The following is a 14,756-nucleotide window of genomic DNA, read 5'->3' as shown; positions in this document are numbered from 1 at the left end:
TAGCTCAACGTGGTGGCTCATCGTCATCGTGCCAAATACTCTAAACGCGTGATGTTGTTGATTATAAACGTGGAGGGGAAAACCGGAGGACCACACGATCACGGGGAGAGAGACGCGCAAACTACAAATATACAGCAGCAGGCGTTAGGGATGGGATCGAACCCGCGGACCTCCTGCACACCAGGCGAGGTGGTTAACATCTCCTAGCCACCTTGATGATGATGATGATAGAGAGTCAGGGTCGGGATCGAACCCACGACCTCCTGCACACCAGGCGAGGTAGTTAACATCTCCTAGCCACCTTGATGATGATGATAGAGAGTCAGGGTCGGGATTGAACCCACGACCTCCTGTACACCAGGCGAGGTAGTTAACATCTCCTAGCCACCGTGATGATAATTGTTGCGCGATGATTACGATGATGATCATCGTGATGATCGCCATGATGATACGATAATGATCGCGTGACGATGATCTCGTGAGGATTGATGGATGATCACACAAGGATGTAATGACCCCGCGCCTGTCTCTCCGCTCCTCCGCAGGAGCTCTCCATTCACTCCGACGCCGGGGGATTCTTCCTCCAGCTGCAGGTGAGTGCCCCCCAAAGAGCCCCCCCACAGAGCCCCCCCCCCACATTGCCCCCCCACAGAGCCCCCCCCACAGTGCCCCCCCACAGAGCCCCCCCCACAGAGCCCCCCCCCACAGTGCCCCCCCACAGTGCCCCCCCACAGAGCCCCCCCACAGTGCCCCCCCACAGTGCCCCCCCCCCCACAGTGCCCCCCCGACACCTCCACCCCCTACTCAGGGTCACATGGAGACCGACACTTGGGCAGTCAGGGATGTAGGAGCATGGAGACACGTGGGGAGACAGACAGGGGTGGTGGGGACAGAGACACGGGGACAGACAGGGTGGTGGGGGACAGAGACACAGAGACACGGGGACACGGGGACACGAGGACACGGGGACACAGAGACACGGGGACACAGAGACACGGGGACACGGGATGTGGGGAGACAGGGTGGTGGGGACAGAGACAGGAGGACGCAGGGGACACGGAGACACGGAGACACGGAGACACATGACAGCATGGGAATGCTGGAGCTCGCATAGGAACATGGGTACAGTATGTGTTGATGATGTTGATATGAAAGTTGATGATGAAGTTCTTCGTAATGTTGTTGATGGTGATGTTGCTGATAATTGTGATGTTGATGGCGATGTTGGTGGTGATGTTGGTGGTGATGTTGGTGATGATGTTGATGATGTTGATGGTGGGGTTGATGATGATGGTGGTGGTGATGATGATGGTGGTGATGGTGGTGGTGATGATGGTGGTGGTGATGATGGTGATGATGGTAGTGATGGTTGTGATGATGGTGGTGGTGGTGGTGATGATGGTGATGATGTTGATGGTGGTGGTGGTGATGATGCTGGTGATGTTGATGTTGGTGGTGGTGGTGGTGATGATGGTGGTGATGATGGTGGTGGTGATGATGGTGGTGGTGATGATGGTGGTGGTGATGGTGGTGATGATGGTGGTGGTGATGATGGTGGTGATGGTGGTGATGATGGTGGTGGTGATGATGATGGTGGTGGTGATGATGGTAGTGATGGTGGTGATGATGGTGGTGGTGATGGTGATGATGTTGATGATGGTAGTGGTGATGATGGTGGTGATGGTGGTGATGATGGTGATGTTGATGATGGTGGTGGTGATGGTGATGTTGATGATGGTGGTGGTAATGATGGTGGTGATGATGTTGATGGTGATGCTGGTGATGATGGTGGTGGTGGTGATGATGATGATGGTGGTGATGGTGGTGGTGATGATGATGATGGTAGTGATGATGGTGGTGATGATGGTGGTGGGATGTTGATGATGGTGGTGGTGATGGTGGTGGTGATGATGGTGGTGATGGTGATGATGGTGGTGATGTTGATGATGATGGTGGTGATGATGGTGGTGGTGGTGATGATGATGATGGTGATGTTGATGATGATGGTGATGATGGTGGTGGTGGTGATGATGGTGGTGATGTTGATGATGATGATGGTGGTGATGTTGATGATGGTGGTGATAGTGATGGTGGTGATGTTGATGATGGTGGTGATGGTGGTGATGTTGATGATGGTGATGTTGATGATGGTGGTGATGTTGATGATGGTGGTGATGGTGGTGATGATGGTGGTGATGGTGATGATGGTGGTGGTGATGATGGTGGTGATGGTGATGATGGTGGTGATGATGGTGGTGGTGATGGTGATGATGGTGGTGGTGGTGATGATGGTGGTGATGTTGATGATGATGGTGATGGTGATGATGGTGTGATGTTGATATGATGGTGGTGATGTTGATGATGGTTGGTGGTTGATGATGATGATGGTGATGATGGGTGATGATGGATGGATGGTGATTTTGATGATGGTGGTGATGGTGATGATGATGGTGATGATGATGATGGTGGTGATGGTGATGATGGTGGTGATGTTGATGATGGTGGTGATGTTGATGATGGTGGTGATGTTGATGATGGTGGTGATGATGATGATGGTTGTGAGGTGATGATGAGGTGATGGTGATGATGGTGGTGATGTTGATGATGGTGTGATGGTGATGATGGTTATGATGGTGATGATTTCAGTGGTGATATAGTGATGGTGATGATGTTGATGATGGTGGTGGTGATGGTTATGATGGTGGTGATGCTGGTGATGATGGTGGTGATGTTGATGATGGTGGTGATGGTGATGATGGTGGTGATGTTGATGATAGTGGTGATGATGGTGGTGATGTTGATGATGGTGGTGATGTTGATGATGATGGTGATGTTGATGATGATGGTGGTGATGTTGATGGTGGTGATGTTGATGATGGTGGTGACGTTGATGATGGTGGTGATGGTGATAGTGATGTTGATGATGATGGTGGTGGTGGTGATGATGGTGGTGATGGTGGTGATGTTGATGATGATGGTGATGTTGATGATGGTGATGATGGTGGGTGATGTTGATGATGGTGGTGATGGTGATGATGATGTTGATGATGGTGGTGATGGTGATGATGGTGGTGATGTTGATGATGGTGGTGATGGTGATGATGGTGGTGATGGTGATGATGGTGGTGGTGATGTGATGATGGTGGTGATGTTGATGATGGTAGTGATGGTGATGATGGTGGTGATGTTGTGATGGTGGTGATGGTGGTGATGGTGATGATGGTGGTGATGTTGATGATGATGGTGATGTTGATGATGGTGATGATGGTGGTGATGTTGATGATGGTGGTGATGGTGATGATGATGTTGATGATGGTGGTGATTGTGATGATGGTGGTGATGTTGATGATGGTGGTGATGTTGATGATGGTAGTGATGGTGATGATGGTGGTGATGTTGATGATGGTGGTGATGGTGATGATGTTGGTGATGGTGGTGATGGTGATGATGGTGGTGATGTGAGATGATGATGGTGATGTTGATGATGGTGATGATGGTGGTGATGTTGATGATGGTGGTGATGGTGATGATGATGTTGATGATGGTGGTGATGGTGGTGATGGTGATGATGGTGGTGATGGTGATGATGGTGGTGATGTGATGATGATGGTGATGATGGTGGTGATGTTGATGATGGTGGTGATGGTGATGATGATGTTGATGATGTTGAGATGGTGGTGATGGTGATGATGGTGGTGATGGTGATGATGGTGGTGATGGCCTGTGGTGGGGTCTGGCCCCTCCCCGTGTGTCCAGATGAACAAGATGGCCGGGAGCTGGCTGGGCCGGGCCCCTTCACCGTCTTCGTGCCGACAAACGCAGCCTTCAAGAGGGACAGGAAGGTCTCCTCACCACCACCTCACCACCACGCTCACCACCACGCTCACTAACTACCACTCACACCACGCTCACCACCACGCTCACCACCACGCTCACTACACTACCACTCACCACCACGCTCACCACACTACCACTCACCACCACGCTCACCACCACGCTCACCACACTACCACTCACCACCACGCTCACCACACTACCACTCACCACCACGCTCACCACCACGCTCACCACACTACCACTCACCACCACGCTCACCACACTACCACTCACTACCACGCTCACCACCACGCTCACCACACTACCACTCACCACCACGCTCACCACCACGCTCACCACCATGCTCACTACACTACCACTCACCACCACGCTCACCACACTACCACTCACCACCACGCTCACCACCACACTCACCACACTACCACTCACCACCACGCTCACCACCATGCTCACCACACTACCACTCACCACCACGCTCACCACCACGCCCACCACCATGCTCACTACACTACCACTCACCACCACGCTCACCACACTACCACTCACCACCACGCTCACCACCATGCTCACTACACTACCACTCACCACCACGCACACCACACTACCACTCACCACCACGCTCACCACCACGCTCACCACACTACCACTCACCACCACGCTCACCACCACGCTCACTACACTACCACTCACCACCACGCTCACCACCACGCTCACTACACTACCACTCATCACCACGCTCACCACCACGCTCACTACACCACCACGCTCACCACACCACCACATCCACCACACCACCACGCTCACCACACCACCACGCTCACCACACCACCACGCTCACCACACTACCACGCCACCGGGGAGACAAAGGCGGCCGGGCGTGATGCTCGCCACCCACCCGCTCGTGCGGCGTGCCGGCCTTCCGGAATAGGTGCCACTCACTAACAGTGCTTGGCCCCAGTCGTCTGTGAAGACTATCCGGGGGACCTTTGTCTTTGTGGGGCAGCTGCTGGAGGAGGTGGTGGCGCGGGGCCAGCTGTCACAGCTGCTGTGGCACCACGTGGTCGCCTGCAACCAACTCCTGATGGCCGATCTGCTCGCCCTGCCAGCCCTCGTCACCCTGCACGGGGAGGCCCTGCCCCTCGCTCGCTCGCCACAGGTGCAGCGCGGGGGCAGCGGCAGGGCGGGGTGTGACAGGGGGAGGGGGGTGTGACGCGTGGGGTGTGACGCGCGGGGTGTGACACGCGGGGTGTGACACGCGGGGTGTGACACGCGGGGTGTGACGGTGGGTGTGACGCGCGGGGTGTGACGGTGGGTGTGACACGCGGGGTGTGACACGGGGTGTGACGGTGGGTGTGACTCGCTGGGTGTGACGGTGGGTGTGACACGAGGTGTGACGGTGGGTGTGACACGAGGTGTGACGGTGGGTGTGACACGGGGTGTGACGGTGGGTGTGACTCGCGGGGAGTGACACGGGGAGTGACACGCGGGGGGTTTTGACACGCGGGTTCTGACGGGAGGTATGACACGCGGATTATGAGACGCAGGGTGTGATGGGTGTGACACGCGAGGTGTGACGGTGGGTGTGACTCGCGGGGTGTGACAGGGGTTTGACACGCAGGGGTGTGATGCGCGGGGGTGTGATGCGCGGGGTGTGACGCGCGGGATGTGACGGTGGGTGTGACGCGCGGGGTGTGACGCGCGGGGTGTGACGCGCGGGGTGTGACGCGCGGGGTGTGACGCGCGGGGTGTGACGCGCGGGGTGTGACACGCGGGGTGTGACGCGCGGGGGTGTGACGCAGGGGGGCGACGCAGCGTCGGTGCTGGTGGGCGGCGTGGCTCACATCACAGCCAGCGACCACGTGGCGTCCAACGGCGTCTTGCACATGCTCGACCGGCTGCTGGTGCCCAGGCACATGCAGGCCTTCGAGCGAATGACCAGCGGGCTCTCCTCCGTGCTGGTGAGAGCGGCGGCGGCCATCGGAGATTTTGTTGCCGATTTCATGCCAAATTTTATCGCCGATTTGAACACGAAATGTATAGGCGACTTCACCGATGAAAATCAGGAGCACATCCAAGGGTGGGGGGGGGGGGGCGGGGGGGGGAATGAGCTTCGGATTTCTGACCGTTTGAGATCGATGATTTCTATCGGTCTGGTTGTACTGTGACGCCACGTGGGGTCACCCGGCGTCAGATGTGGTCACCTCTGGTTACCCTGGGTCACCTGGGGTCAGACAGGGTCACCCGGGACCACCTGGGATCATACAGGAGTCACATGGGGTCAAGTGGGTTCATGCGGGGTCACAAGGGGTCACACGGGGTCACCAGGAACCACTGGGGAAGTGACGTCATCAAGAAGAAAGAGGGGGAAAGCTGCTGACTGCAGGCTGTTAATGTGAGAAATTGGCGCGTTAATGTGAGAAATTAGCGTGTTAATGTGAGAAATTATCGTGTTAATTTTGAAAAATTGGCGTGTTAATGTGAGAAATTAGTGTTAATGTGAGAATTTGGCGTGTTAATGTGAGAATTTGGCGTGTTAATTTGAGAATTTGGCGTGTTAATGTGAGAATTTGCGTGTTAATGTGAGAATTTGGCGTGTTAATGTGAGAATTTGGCGTGTTAATGTGAGAAATTGGCGTGTTAATGTGAGAAATTATCGTGTTAATTTTGAAAAATTGGCGTGTTAATGTGAGAAATTAGTGTTAATGTGAGAATTTGGCGTGTTAATGTGAGAATTTGGCGTGTTAATGTGAGAATTTGGCGTGTTAATGTGAGAAATTAGCGTGTTAATGTGAGAAATTATCGTGTTAATTTTGAAAAATTGGCGTGTTAATGTGAGAAATTAGTGTTAATGTGAGAATTTGGCGTGTTAATGTGAGAATTTGGCGTGTTAATTTGAGAATTTGGCGTGTTAATGTGAGAATTTGGCGTGTTAATGTGAGAATTTGGCGTGTTAATGTGAGAATTTGGCGTGTTAATGTGAGAAATTGGCGTGTTAATGTGAGAAATTGGTGTGTTAATGTGAGAATTTGGCGTGTTAATTTGAGAATTTGGCGTGTTAATGTGAGAAATTGGTGTGTTAATGTGAGAAATTGGCGTGTTAATGTGAGAAATTGGTGTGTTAATGTGAGAAATTGGCGTGTTAATGTGAGAAATTGGCGTGTTAATTTGAGAAATTGGCGTGTTAATTTGAGAAATTGGCGTGTTAATGTGAGAAATTGGCGCGTTAATGTGAGAAATTGGCGTGTTAATGTGAGAATTTGGCGCGTTAATGTGAGAAATTAGCATGTTGTGATCGAAACGTCGTAGTCTTTTTTTGTTTATTTTATATTTATTACTTTTATTAATTTGTACCTATCTACGTGAAAGACCCAACGAATGTGAATTCCTGCAGTCACGAGAGCTTCAAGTCAAGATTTAGGTGTGCTGTTTAGATCTCGTTCACCAAGCCGGGCTCCCTGCCCCGCAGTCTCCGAGGCTAACTGGGCTACGTTTGTGTGCGTGCGTGTGGCTACAGAAGAATATTACTGCTGTGGCAGAAGATCATGGATATTCAGAGTTTGTCAGTCTGCTCGCGGTGAGGACTTACACAACCTTCACGGCAACCACCACCATCACGGACACCACCACCATCACGCTCACCACCACCATCACGCTCACCACCACCATCACAATCACGGCCACCACCACCACCATCACGCTAACCACCACCATCACAATCACACGTCCACCACAACCATCGCAGTCACACGTCCACCATCACGGCCACCACCACCATCACAATCACACGTCCACCACCACCATCACACTCACCACCATCACAATCACACGCTCACCACCACCATCACGCTCACCAACACCATCACAATCACACGCTCAACACCACCATCACACTCACCACCATCACAATCACACGTCCACCACCACCATCACGCTCACCACCGTCACAATCACACGCTCACCATCACACTCACCACCATCACAATCACACGTCCACCACCACCATCACGCTCACCACCACCATCACGCTCACCACCATCACAATCACACGCTCACCACCACCACCACCACGGCCACAAACCCATGACCAACATCACCATCCCCCATCTCCCCCCCCCCCATCTCCCCCCCCCCATCATCTCCCCCATATCCACCGTGTCCTCCGCCCCATCATGGTCTCGTCCCCGCCGCCCCCGCCGCCCCGCCGGCTCCGTGCGTACAGAAGTGTGGGCTGCTGCCGCTGTTGGCCGAGCCGCTGCACCGCCCCTACACCATGCTGTGGCCCACGGACGCCGCGCTGCGCGCACTGCCGCCCGCACGCCGCGACTTCCTCTACGCGCCGGCCCAGCGCGACCGCCTCGCCGAGCACCTCAAGTTCCACATGGTCCGCGACGCCAAGGTGCGGCAAGGCGGGGGGGGGGGGTAGCGACCGGCGTCGTCATAGCGACCGGCGTCGTTATAGCGACCGGCGGCGTCATAGCAACCGGCGTCGTCATAGCAACCGACGTCGTCGCCGTCGTAGTCGATGTGAACTTCCACGCAAACGCCGTCATTGTAAACGACAACGTAAACAACAACAACAACAACATCGTCGCCATCGTCATCATCCCTCATCGCGAATGGTGCTATGGTGATCGTCGTCTTAATTAGCGTTATTATTTATCATCGAGAGCATCGTCGTCATCATCGTCATCATCACCCTCGTCCGTCCGCGCCGTGTCCCCGCGCCCCGGCCTGCGTGCGATCGCCCCCCAGGGCCGAGCCACCGCCCCATTCACTCTCGGGGCTTCGACGATTCCTCGCCGATCTCGTCAAGGAGCGATAGACCATCACCGCGTGACCTCTGGTGGTCATCCTCGCGGCGGCGGCGGTCGCCGCATCGCGCGGCGCTTTCAGATGCGCCGCTGCGGTCGTCTGGAACGCTCTTCCCTTCCGATGTTAGGGAGCCACTTTTAAATCATCGAGATTTCAAACTCATTTCTTTATAGCTGCTCTTTGTGCTTAGTTTGCTGTCCTTCCGCCCCCCCCCTCCCCTCCCCGCGCACCTCCGATTGGCACGGTTGTCTGCGTGCGGCGCAAAAGAAGTTCAACGCACACACACGCACACACGCACACACACACGCGCACACACACGCGCACACACGCACACACACGCACACACACACACACGCACACACACACGCACGCACACACACGCACACACACGCACACACACACACACGCGCACACACGCGCACACACACGCACACACACGCACACACACACGCGCACACACGCGCACACACACGCGCACACACGCGCACACACACGCGCACACACGCACACACACGCGCACACACGCGCACACACACGCGCACACACACGCACACACACACGCACACACACGCACACACGCACACACACACGCGCACACACACGCGCACACACGCGCGCACACACGCACACACGCACACACACGCGCGCGCACGAACACACGTACATCCCCCGCGACCCTCGCGCCGATCTCCCTGCTTCATCGCCGTTACTTCATCTCGAGCGCTCGACTCGTTCCCGTGGTCCCGGGGCCGCCACCCTTCTCGCTGTCGCTCGTGCCCCGGTCTCTGGAGTTCTCCTCAACGTCACGCACCTCGGACCTCCTCCTCCCCTCCCCCGCCCCCCCCGGCGGGCGCGAGCAGGTGCTGGCATCCGACATGCCGACGGTGGGGGCGCTCTTGACCATGCAAGGCTCCGAGATCTCCTTCTCCTGCTCCACGTCCAACGCCACGGTGAGAGGGCCGCCCCCCTCGCCGGTAACCGGCACGGCTACTCGCGGCGCACGGACGCCGGCTGGCACAGCGGCAGCACCAGCAGCGGTTGGTGATGGCGGCGGTGGTTGCGGTGGTGGTGGTGGTGGTGGCGGTGGTTGTGGTGGAGGTGGTGATGGCTTTATTGACCTGGTCAAGGACTATGATACCATCAGTAGGACGGGGCTCTGGGTTGTTCTTCGTGCTTTCAGAATCCCTGACGCTCTGCTCACAATCATTCATTACCTTCGTGATGGTGAGCAGGCCCAGGTAAAGCTACGTGGCCGGGAGAGTCGGAGCCATTCCCTGTTCGCCTTGGGGTGTGACAGGGATGTCCTCTGGCGCTCCCACATTATTTTTACAGCTTTTATTCGGCCAGATATGGGGGGGCTAAACGGGCGCAGCACGGGCTAGAGAAGAGATGGAGTGATGTGGTACAGCAGGATGTGGAGCTGAGTGGACTTGCCGATGACTGGTACCAGCGGTGTCAATATCGGCCTCCAACAACAACGGAGGGCAGAGGAGCGACGCTCACAACAACGTGCGGAGCGCCGGGTGGCTAAAGCACAGCAAGTTGTCACAGTAGGGCGCACAGGTGGTGCATCAGCCAGCCGTCTCAGTCATCTCGGTCGGTCGACCCGTGGCACCTGCTGGGTCTGCCCCGTGACCTCCTGCCAGCGGGCTGTTCGACACTTCACGTGATAGCCTCAACGTGCACATAGTGCCGTGGTGACGTCACCGCCACTTAGCGGCGATTGGCGGTTGTTGTGTTGTTGTTGTTGATGGCGGTGGTGGTGGCGGTGGTACTGGTGGTGGTGCTGGCTACACTGCCACTGGCCGCCTGTAGTGATCCAGCGCTGTGAAGGCAGCAGCGAGGGTTGGTTGTTCACGCACAGATGGCGTTGTGTAACTCCCTTTCCCCGTGTGTGGGTGTCGAGGAAGAGCCCTACCCCAGGCTCTGCCAGGAGACGGCGGTACAGCAATATGTGTGCCCCCACCTGCTCCACCCGTACGGGATCGAGCGTTGCCCCCTCGATCCAGCTGAACAAAAGCTGTTTCGGCATGCGGTGGCTGGGCATGCGGGCTACATGACCCAGCCATCGCAGCCTTGCCCGCCGGAGGAGCTCACCGATGGGACCTTGCCCAGATCTTTCAAGGATTTGTGAGCTCCTCACACAATCCAGTCTGGTTAAACCCAGGATGGATCGTAGGCAGGCCAGCCTAAATGTTTCTAACCGGCGAAGATGTTCCATTTGGGGGGTCCACGTTTTGCAAGCGTAGAGAAGGGAGGGAATGACCGCGGCCGAGAAGACCTGAGGCTTAGTGCGGAGCGACAGACCAGGTAGCTTCCACACAGCGTTACGCAACCGATGAGAATATATTGCCGCTCGATTGATTCGGAGTGAGACCTCTGCTGTTAAACTGGAGCCGGTCATAAGCACACTGCCCAGGTATGGGAAACTCTCCACTCTCTCCACAACTGCCCCATCACCGATTGGGAGTTGTGGGGGTGGAGTGTCCGATGGTACAAAATACCCAGGCAGGTGCTTAGTTTTGGTGGGGCTGATGGTAAGGCTCCACCTCTTAGTGGCACGCTCCAGTCTCAGCAGCAGCGTCTCCAACTCCTCCTCTGAACGAGCGGCTATTACCAAATCATCAGCATACATAACGTGGTTGACCAATAGGGAGCCATCCCTTGACCGCACGCGGGCATCGATCAGCCTCCCATTATATCTGTACCATATGGAGATTCCCCCGGTACAGCTATTGAAGGCTTCACGAACTACGTGGTCAGAATAGATGTTAAATAATGTGGGAGCCAGAGGACATCCCTGTCGCACCCCAAGGTGTACAGGGAATGGCTCTGACTCACGGCCACGTAATTTTACCCGGGCCCGCTCACCATCATGAAGGTCCTTAATGATCATGAGCAGAGGGTCAGGTACTCCAAAAGCACGAAGAACAACCCAGAGCCCAGGCCTACTGATGGTATCATAGGCCTTGACCAGGTCAATAAAGCAGAGATGTAGGTCTTGCTGGAATTCCCTACACCTCTGCTGTAGCAGACGGACAGAAAATATGGCATCTGTGCAGGACCGCCCTTTCCTGAAACCGCATTGGGGCTCCGCAAGCCTCTCCTCAGCGTGCCTGGCAAGGCGATGTTGAATAATCCTTGCCAGGACCTTTCCCAGCACACTGAGGAGTGAGATGCCCCTGTACTTGTTACAGTCTGTGCGGTCCCCCTTGTTAAAGAGGGGGACCACCAGGGCATCCTTCCAATCCTGCGGAACCCGTCCAGTGGTCCAGACTGTTGTTATGATGTCATATAGGGCAGTCTGTGAGTGAGTGAGTGGGTGAGCGGGTGGGTGGGTGAGCGTGTGGTCGGGCGGGTGGGCAGGTGAGCAGGTGAGCTGGTGGGTGGATATGGAGGTGATTGGTTGGGATGGCTACGTGCAGCAGTTAGCGCGCTGCGCTGCGAACCCAGAGAGCCGAGTTAAATTCCCGCTCATGGCCACCAACACTAATGGTGAATATGTGAACCGATCATGGGTCTCCCCTAGGTTTGCTCAGCCTCAAATTAGTACCTGGTACGATGCGTAAACATCGCCACTGGGGAGACAAAAGCGGCCGGGCGTGGTGCTGGCCACCCCTTCGCATACCGTGTCGGTGCTCGCTGGTAGCACTTGCCCCAAAACTATCTTGAGGCAATACGGGGGATCTTTGTCATATAGGGCAGTCTGTGCAAAAACGCCACCATCCGTCAGCATTTCGCTTGGGAGATCGTCTCTGCCCGCTGCCTTTCCTGGTCTCAGACTCCGGATTGCCTTCAGTACTTCCTCAACAGATGGCACCTCAGCCAGCCACTCACAGGGGGTGACTTCTTCCAATATTTGAAGCACCGCAGCCTCAGCAGGGTCATCCTCACTTTGTTCCACGATGTTTTCCTGGCTGAGGGATTTTCCCTCCCCCAGGACCTCACATAAATGCTCAGCAAATCTGCAAACCTGTTCCTGGGGGTCGGAGATTGGATCACCGTTTTTCCCCCTAATGATGGTAATAGGTGTGGCGCTGCAGGTTACTTTTTTGATGGAGTTAAATAGAGATTTGTGATCGTGGGCCACTGAGGCAGATTCCATCTCCTCAGCAACCCGCGACCACCACCCATCATTGCAGCGCCTCACGGCTCTCCGAACCTCCGAGCGAAGGCTGCGGTAAGCCTCCTCATTCTCTGACATGGGATTTTGTAGCCGATGACAGTGGGCCTGTCGCTTTTTCTCAACCATCCTGAACACCTCCTCTGTCAGCCAGGGTCTCTGGGGAGGTCTGGACCGCGTACCCAAAGCAGCCATTGCAGCTGCATGAGTCACAGTCCTAAACCTCGCCCATTTACCCTCGACATCAGGAGGAGTCGGGGACGATGCCAATCCCAGCCGCAAGCGATGATGAAATTCTCGCTTGTAACTTTCATCAGATAACTGAGACCAGGCCACTTTAGGTTGGAATGGGGTCTTCGGTGTACACCCACCACCGGAGTGGAAGAATGGCAGGCGCATCTTACAGATGACTAGTCGATGGTCAGAGGGCAGATCAGCTCCACGGTAGGTCCTGGTGTCAAGGACATGGGCTCGCATCCGCTGGTCCGTCACTATGTAGTCCAGCAGATGTTCTTGCTTGGACCCGGCATGCATCCATGATGTTGTGTAGATGCACCGATGCCGGAACAGCGTGTTGGTAATTACAAGCCCATGGGCTGCACAAAAATCTAGCAGCCTCCTACCGTTGTTATTGAGCTGATCTGGTCCATGCCCTCCAATCACTTCAAACCAGGTGCCAGCATCATGACCAACTCGGGCATTGAAGTCACCCAACATGATGACTCTATCCCGCGGTGCCACTTTAGCCAGCACCTGTGACAGAAGGTCATAGAAGGCATCTGACTCATCGGCTTTGCCTGCATCCCTCCACGGATGTTCGTCTTCTGTGGGGGCATAAGTAACCACGACCACCATTCCTCGCCTCCGGTTGATGGGAAGGCGAGCCAAAGTAGCCTGGGGCTTACAGCTTCCCACACCTCACCGCCACGCTCCCACGCCCCCTTCATTCTTTTGTTCAAAAGAAGAGCCACACCCTGTTGTTTGGCAGTCTGCTGCCCCGAGCAGAAGACTGTCCACCACCAGCACCACCACCAGTACCACCAGCACCACCACCACTACCAGCACCACCACCAGCACCACCACCACTACCAGCACCACCACCAGCACGGGTTAATTTTCAAGCGAACACTTTTCAGCTTGGTCACTCACTCGCTTACTCGCCCACTCAACTCGCCCGCTCACTCACGCTCGCGTGCACCAGCACTTGCCCCCACGGGCGCGCGTGGGCTACACGGGGGATCTTTGTCTGCGCGTGCGTGCGTGCGTGCGTGCGCGCAGGGCGAGCTGTTCGTGAACGATGGCAGCGCCCGCATCGTCCAGCGGGCGCTGGAGTTTGACGGGGGGCTGCTGTACGGCCTCGACGCGCTGCTGCAGCCGCCCAGTGTCGGGGGCCGCTGCGACGTCTTCACCACCATCGACATCAAGGTGGGCGCGGGCGGTGGGAGGGGCGGCAGTGCGGGGGGGGGGGGTGAGCGGGCGGGTGGGTGAGCGGGCAGGTGGGCAGGTGAGCTGGTGGGTGGATATGGAGGTGATTGGTTGGGGTGGCTACGTGCAGCAGTTAGCGCGCTGCGCTGCGAACCCAGAGAGCCGAGTTAAATTCACGCTCATGGCCACCAACACCAATGGTGAATATCTGAACCGATCATGGGTCTCCCCTAGGTTTGCTCAGCCTCAAATTAGTACCTGGTACGATGCGTAAACATCGCCACTGGGGAGACAAAAGCGGCCGGGCGAAGGTGCTGGCCACCCCTTCGCGTGCCGTGCCGGTGCTCGCTGGTAGCACTTGCCCCAAAAGTATGTTGAGGCAATAGGGGGGATCTTTGTCTTGGCTAGATAGGTGAGTGGGTAGGTGAGTGGGTAGGCGAGTGGGCTAGTGGACAGGTGTAGTCAGCAGGTGTAGAAAAGTTAGGACATAGATATGTGGGCGAGTGGGTGGGTGGTTCGGTAGGTGAGTGGGTGGAGCAGTGGATGAGTGGGTGGGTTT

At 55.9% G+C, this 14,756-nt stretch overlaps 1 protein-coding gene across 1 annotated transcript in view; it reads left to right on the top strand.

The window, feature by feature from the left end:
* LOC116952738 (stabilin-2-like) overlaps positions 1-14,756 on the top strand; it is a 132,289-nt gene that overhangs the window by 88,025 nt on the left and 29,508 nt on the right. Inside the window, exons 46-53 of the mRNA XM_076074418.1 lie at positions 546-593; positions 3,708-3,842; positions 4,841-4,993; positions 5,637-5,795; positions 7,352-7,411; positions 8,057-8,233; positions 9,510-9,599; positions 14,051-14,197. Coding sequence (XP_075930533.1) covers positions 546-593; positions 3,708-3,842; positions 4,841-4,993; positions 5,637-5,795; positions 7,352-7,411; positions 8,057-8,233; positions 9,510-9,599; positions 14,051-14,197 — 969 coding nt within the window. The remainder of the gene's footprint in view (positions 1-545; positions 594-3,707; positions 3,843-4,840; positions 4,994-5,636; positions 5,796-7,351; positions 7,412-8,056; positions 8,234-9,509; positions 9,600-14,050; positions 14,198-14,756) is intronic.

Source organism: Petromyzon marinus, chromosome 48, assembly GCF_048934315.1.
Source record: "Petromyzon marinus isolate PM22_M1 ecotype Great Lakes invasive population chromosome 48, UKy_Petmar_22M1.pri1.0, whole genome shotgun sequence".
In the NCBI taxonomy this organism is placed as follows: Eukaryota; Metazoa; Chordata; class Hyperoartia; order Petromyzontiformes; family Petromyzontidae; genus Petromyzon; species Petromyzon marinus.
This window is presented reverse-complemented; position numbering and strand designations above follow the sequence as displayed.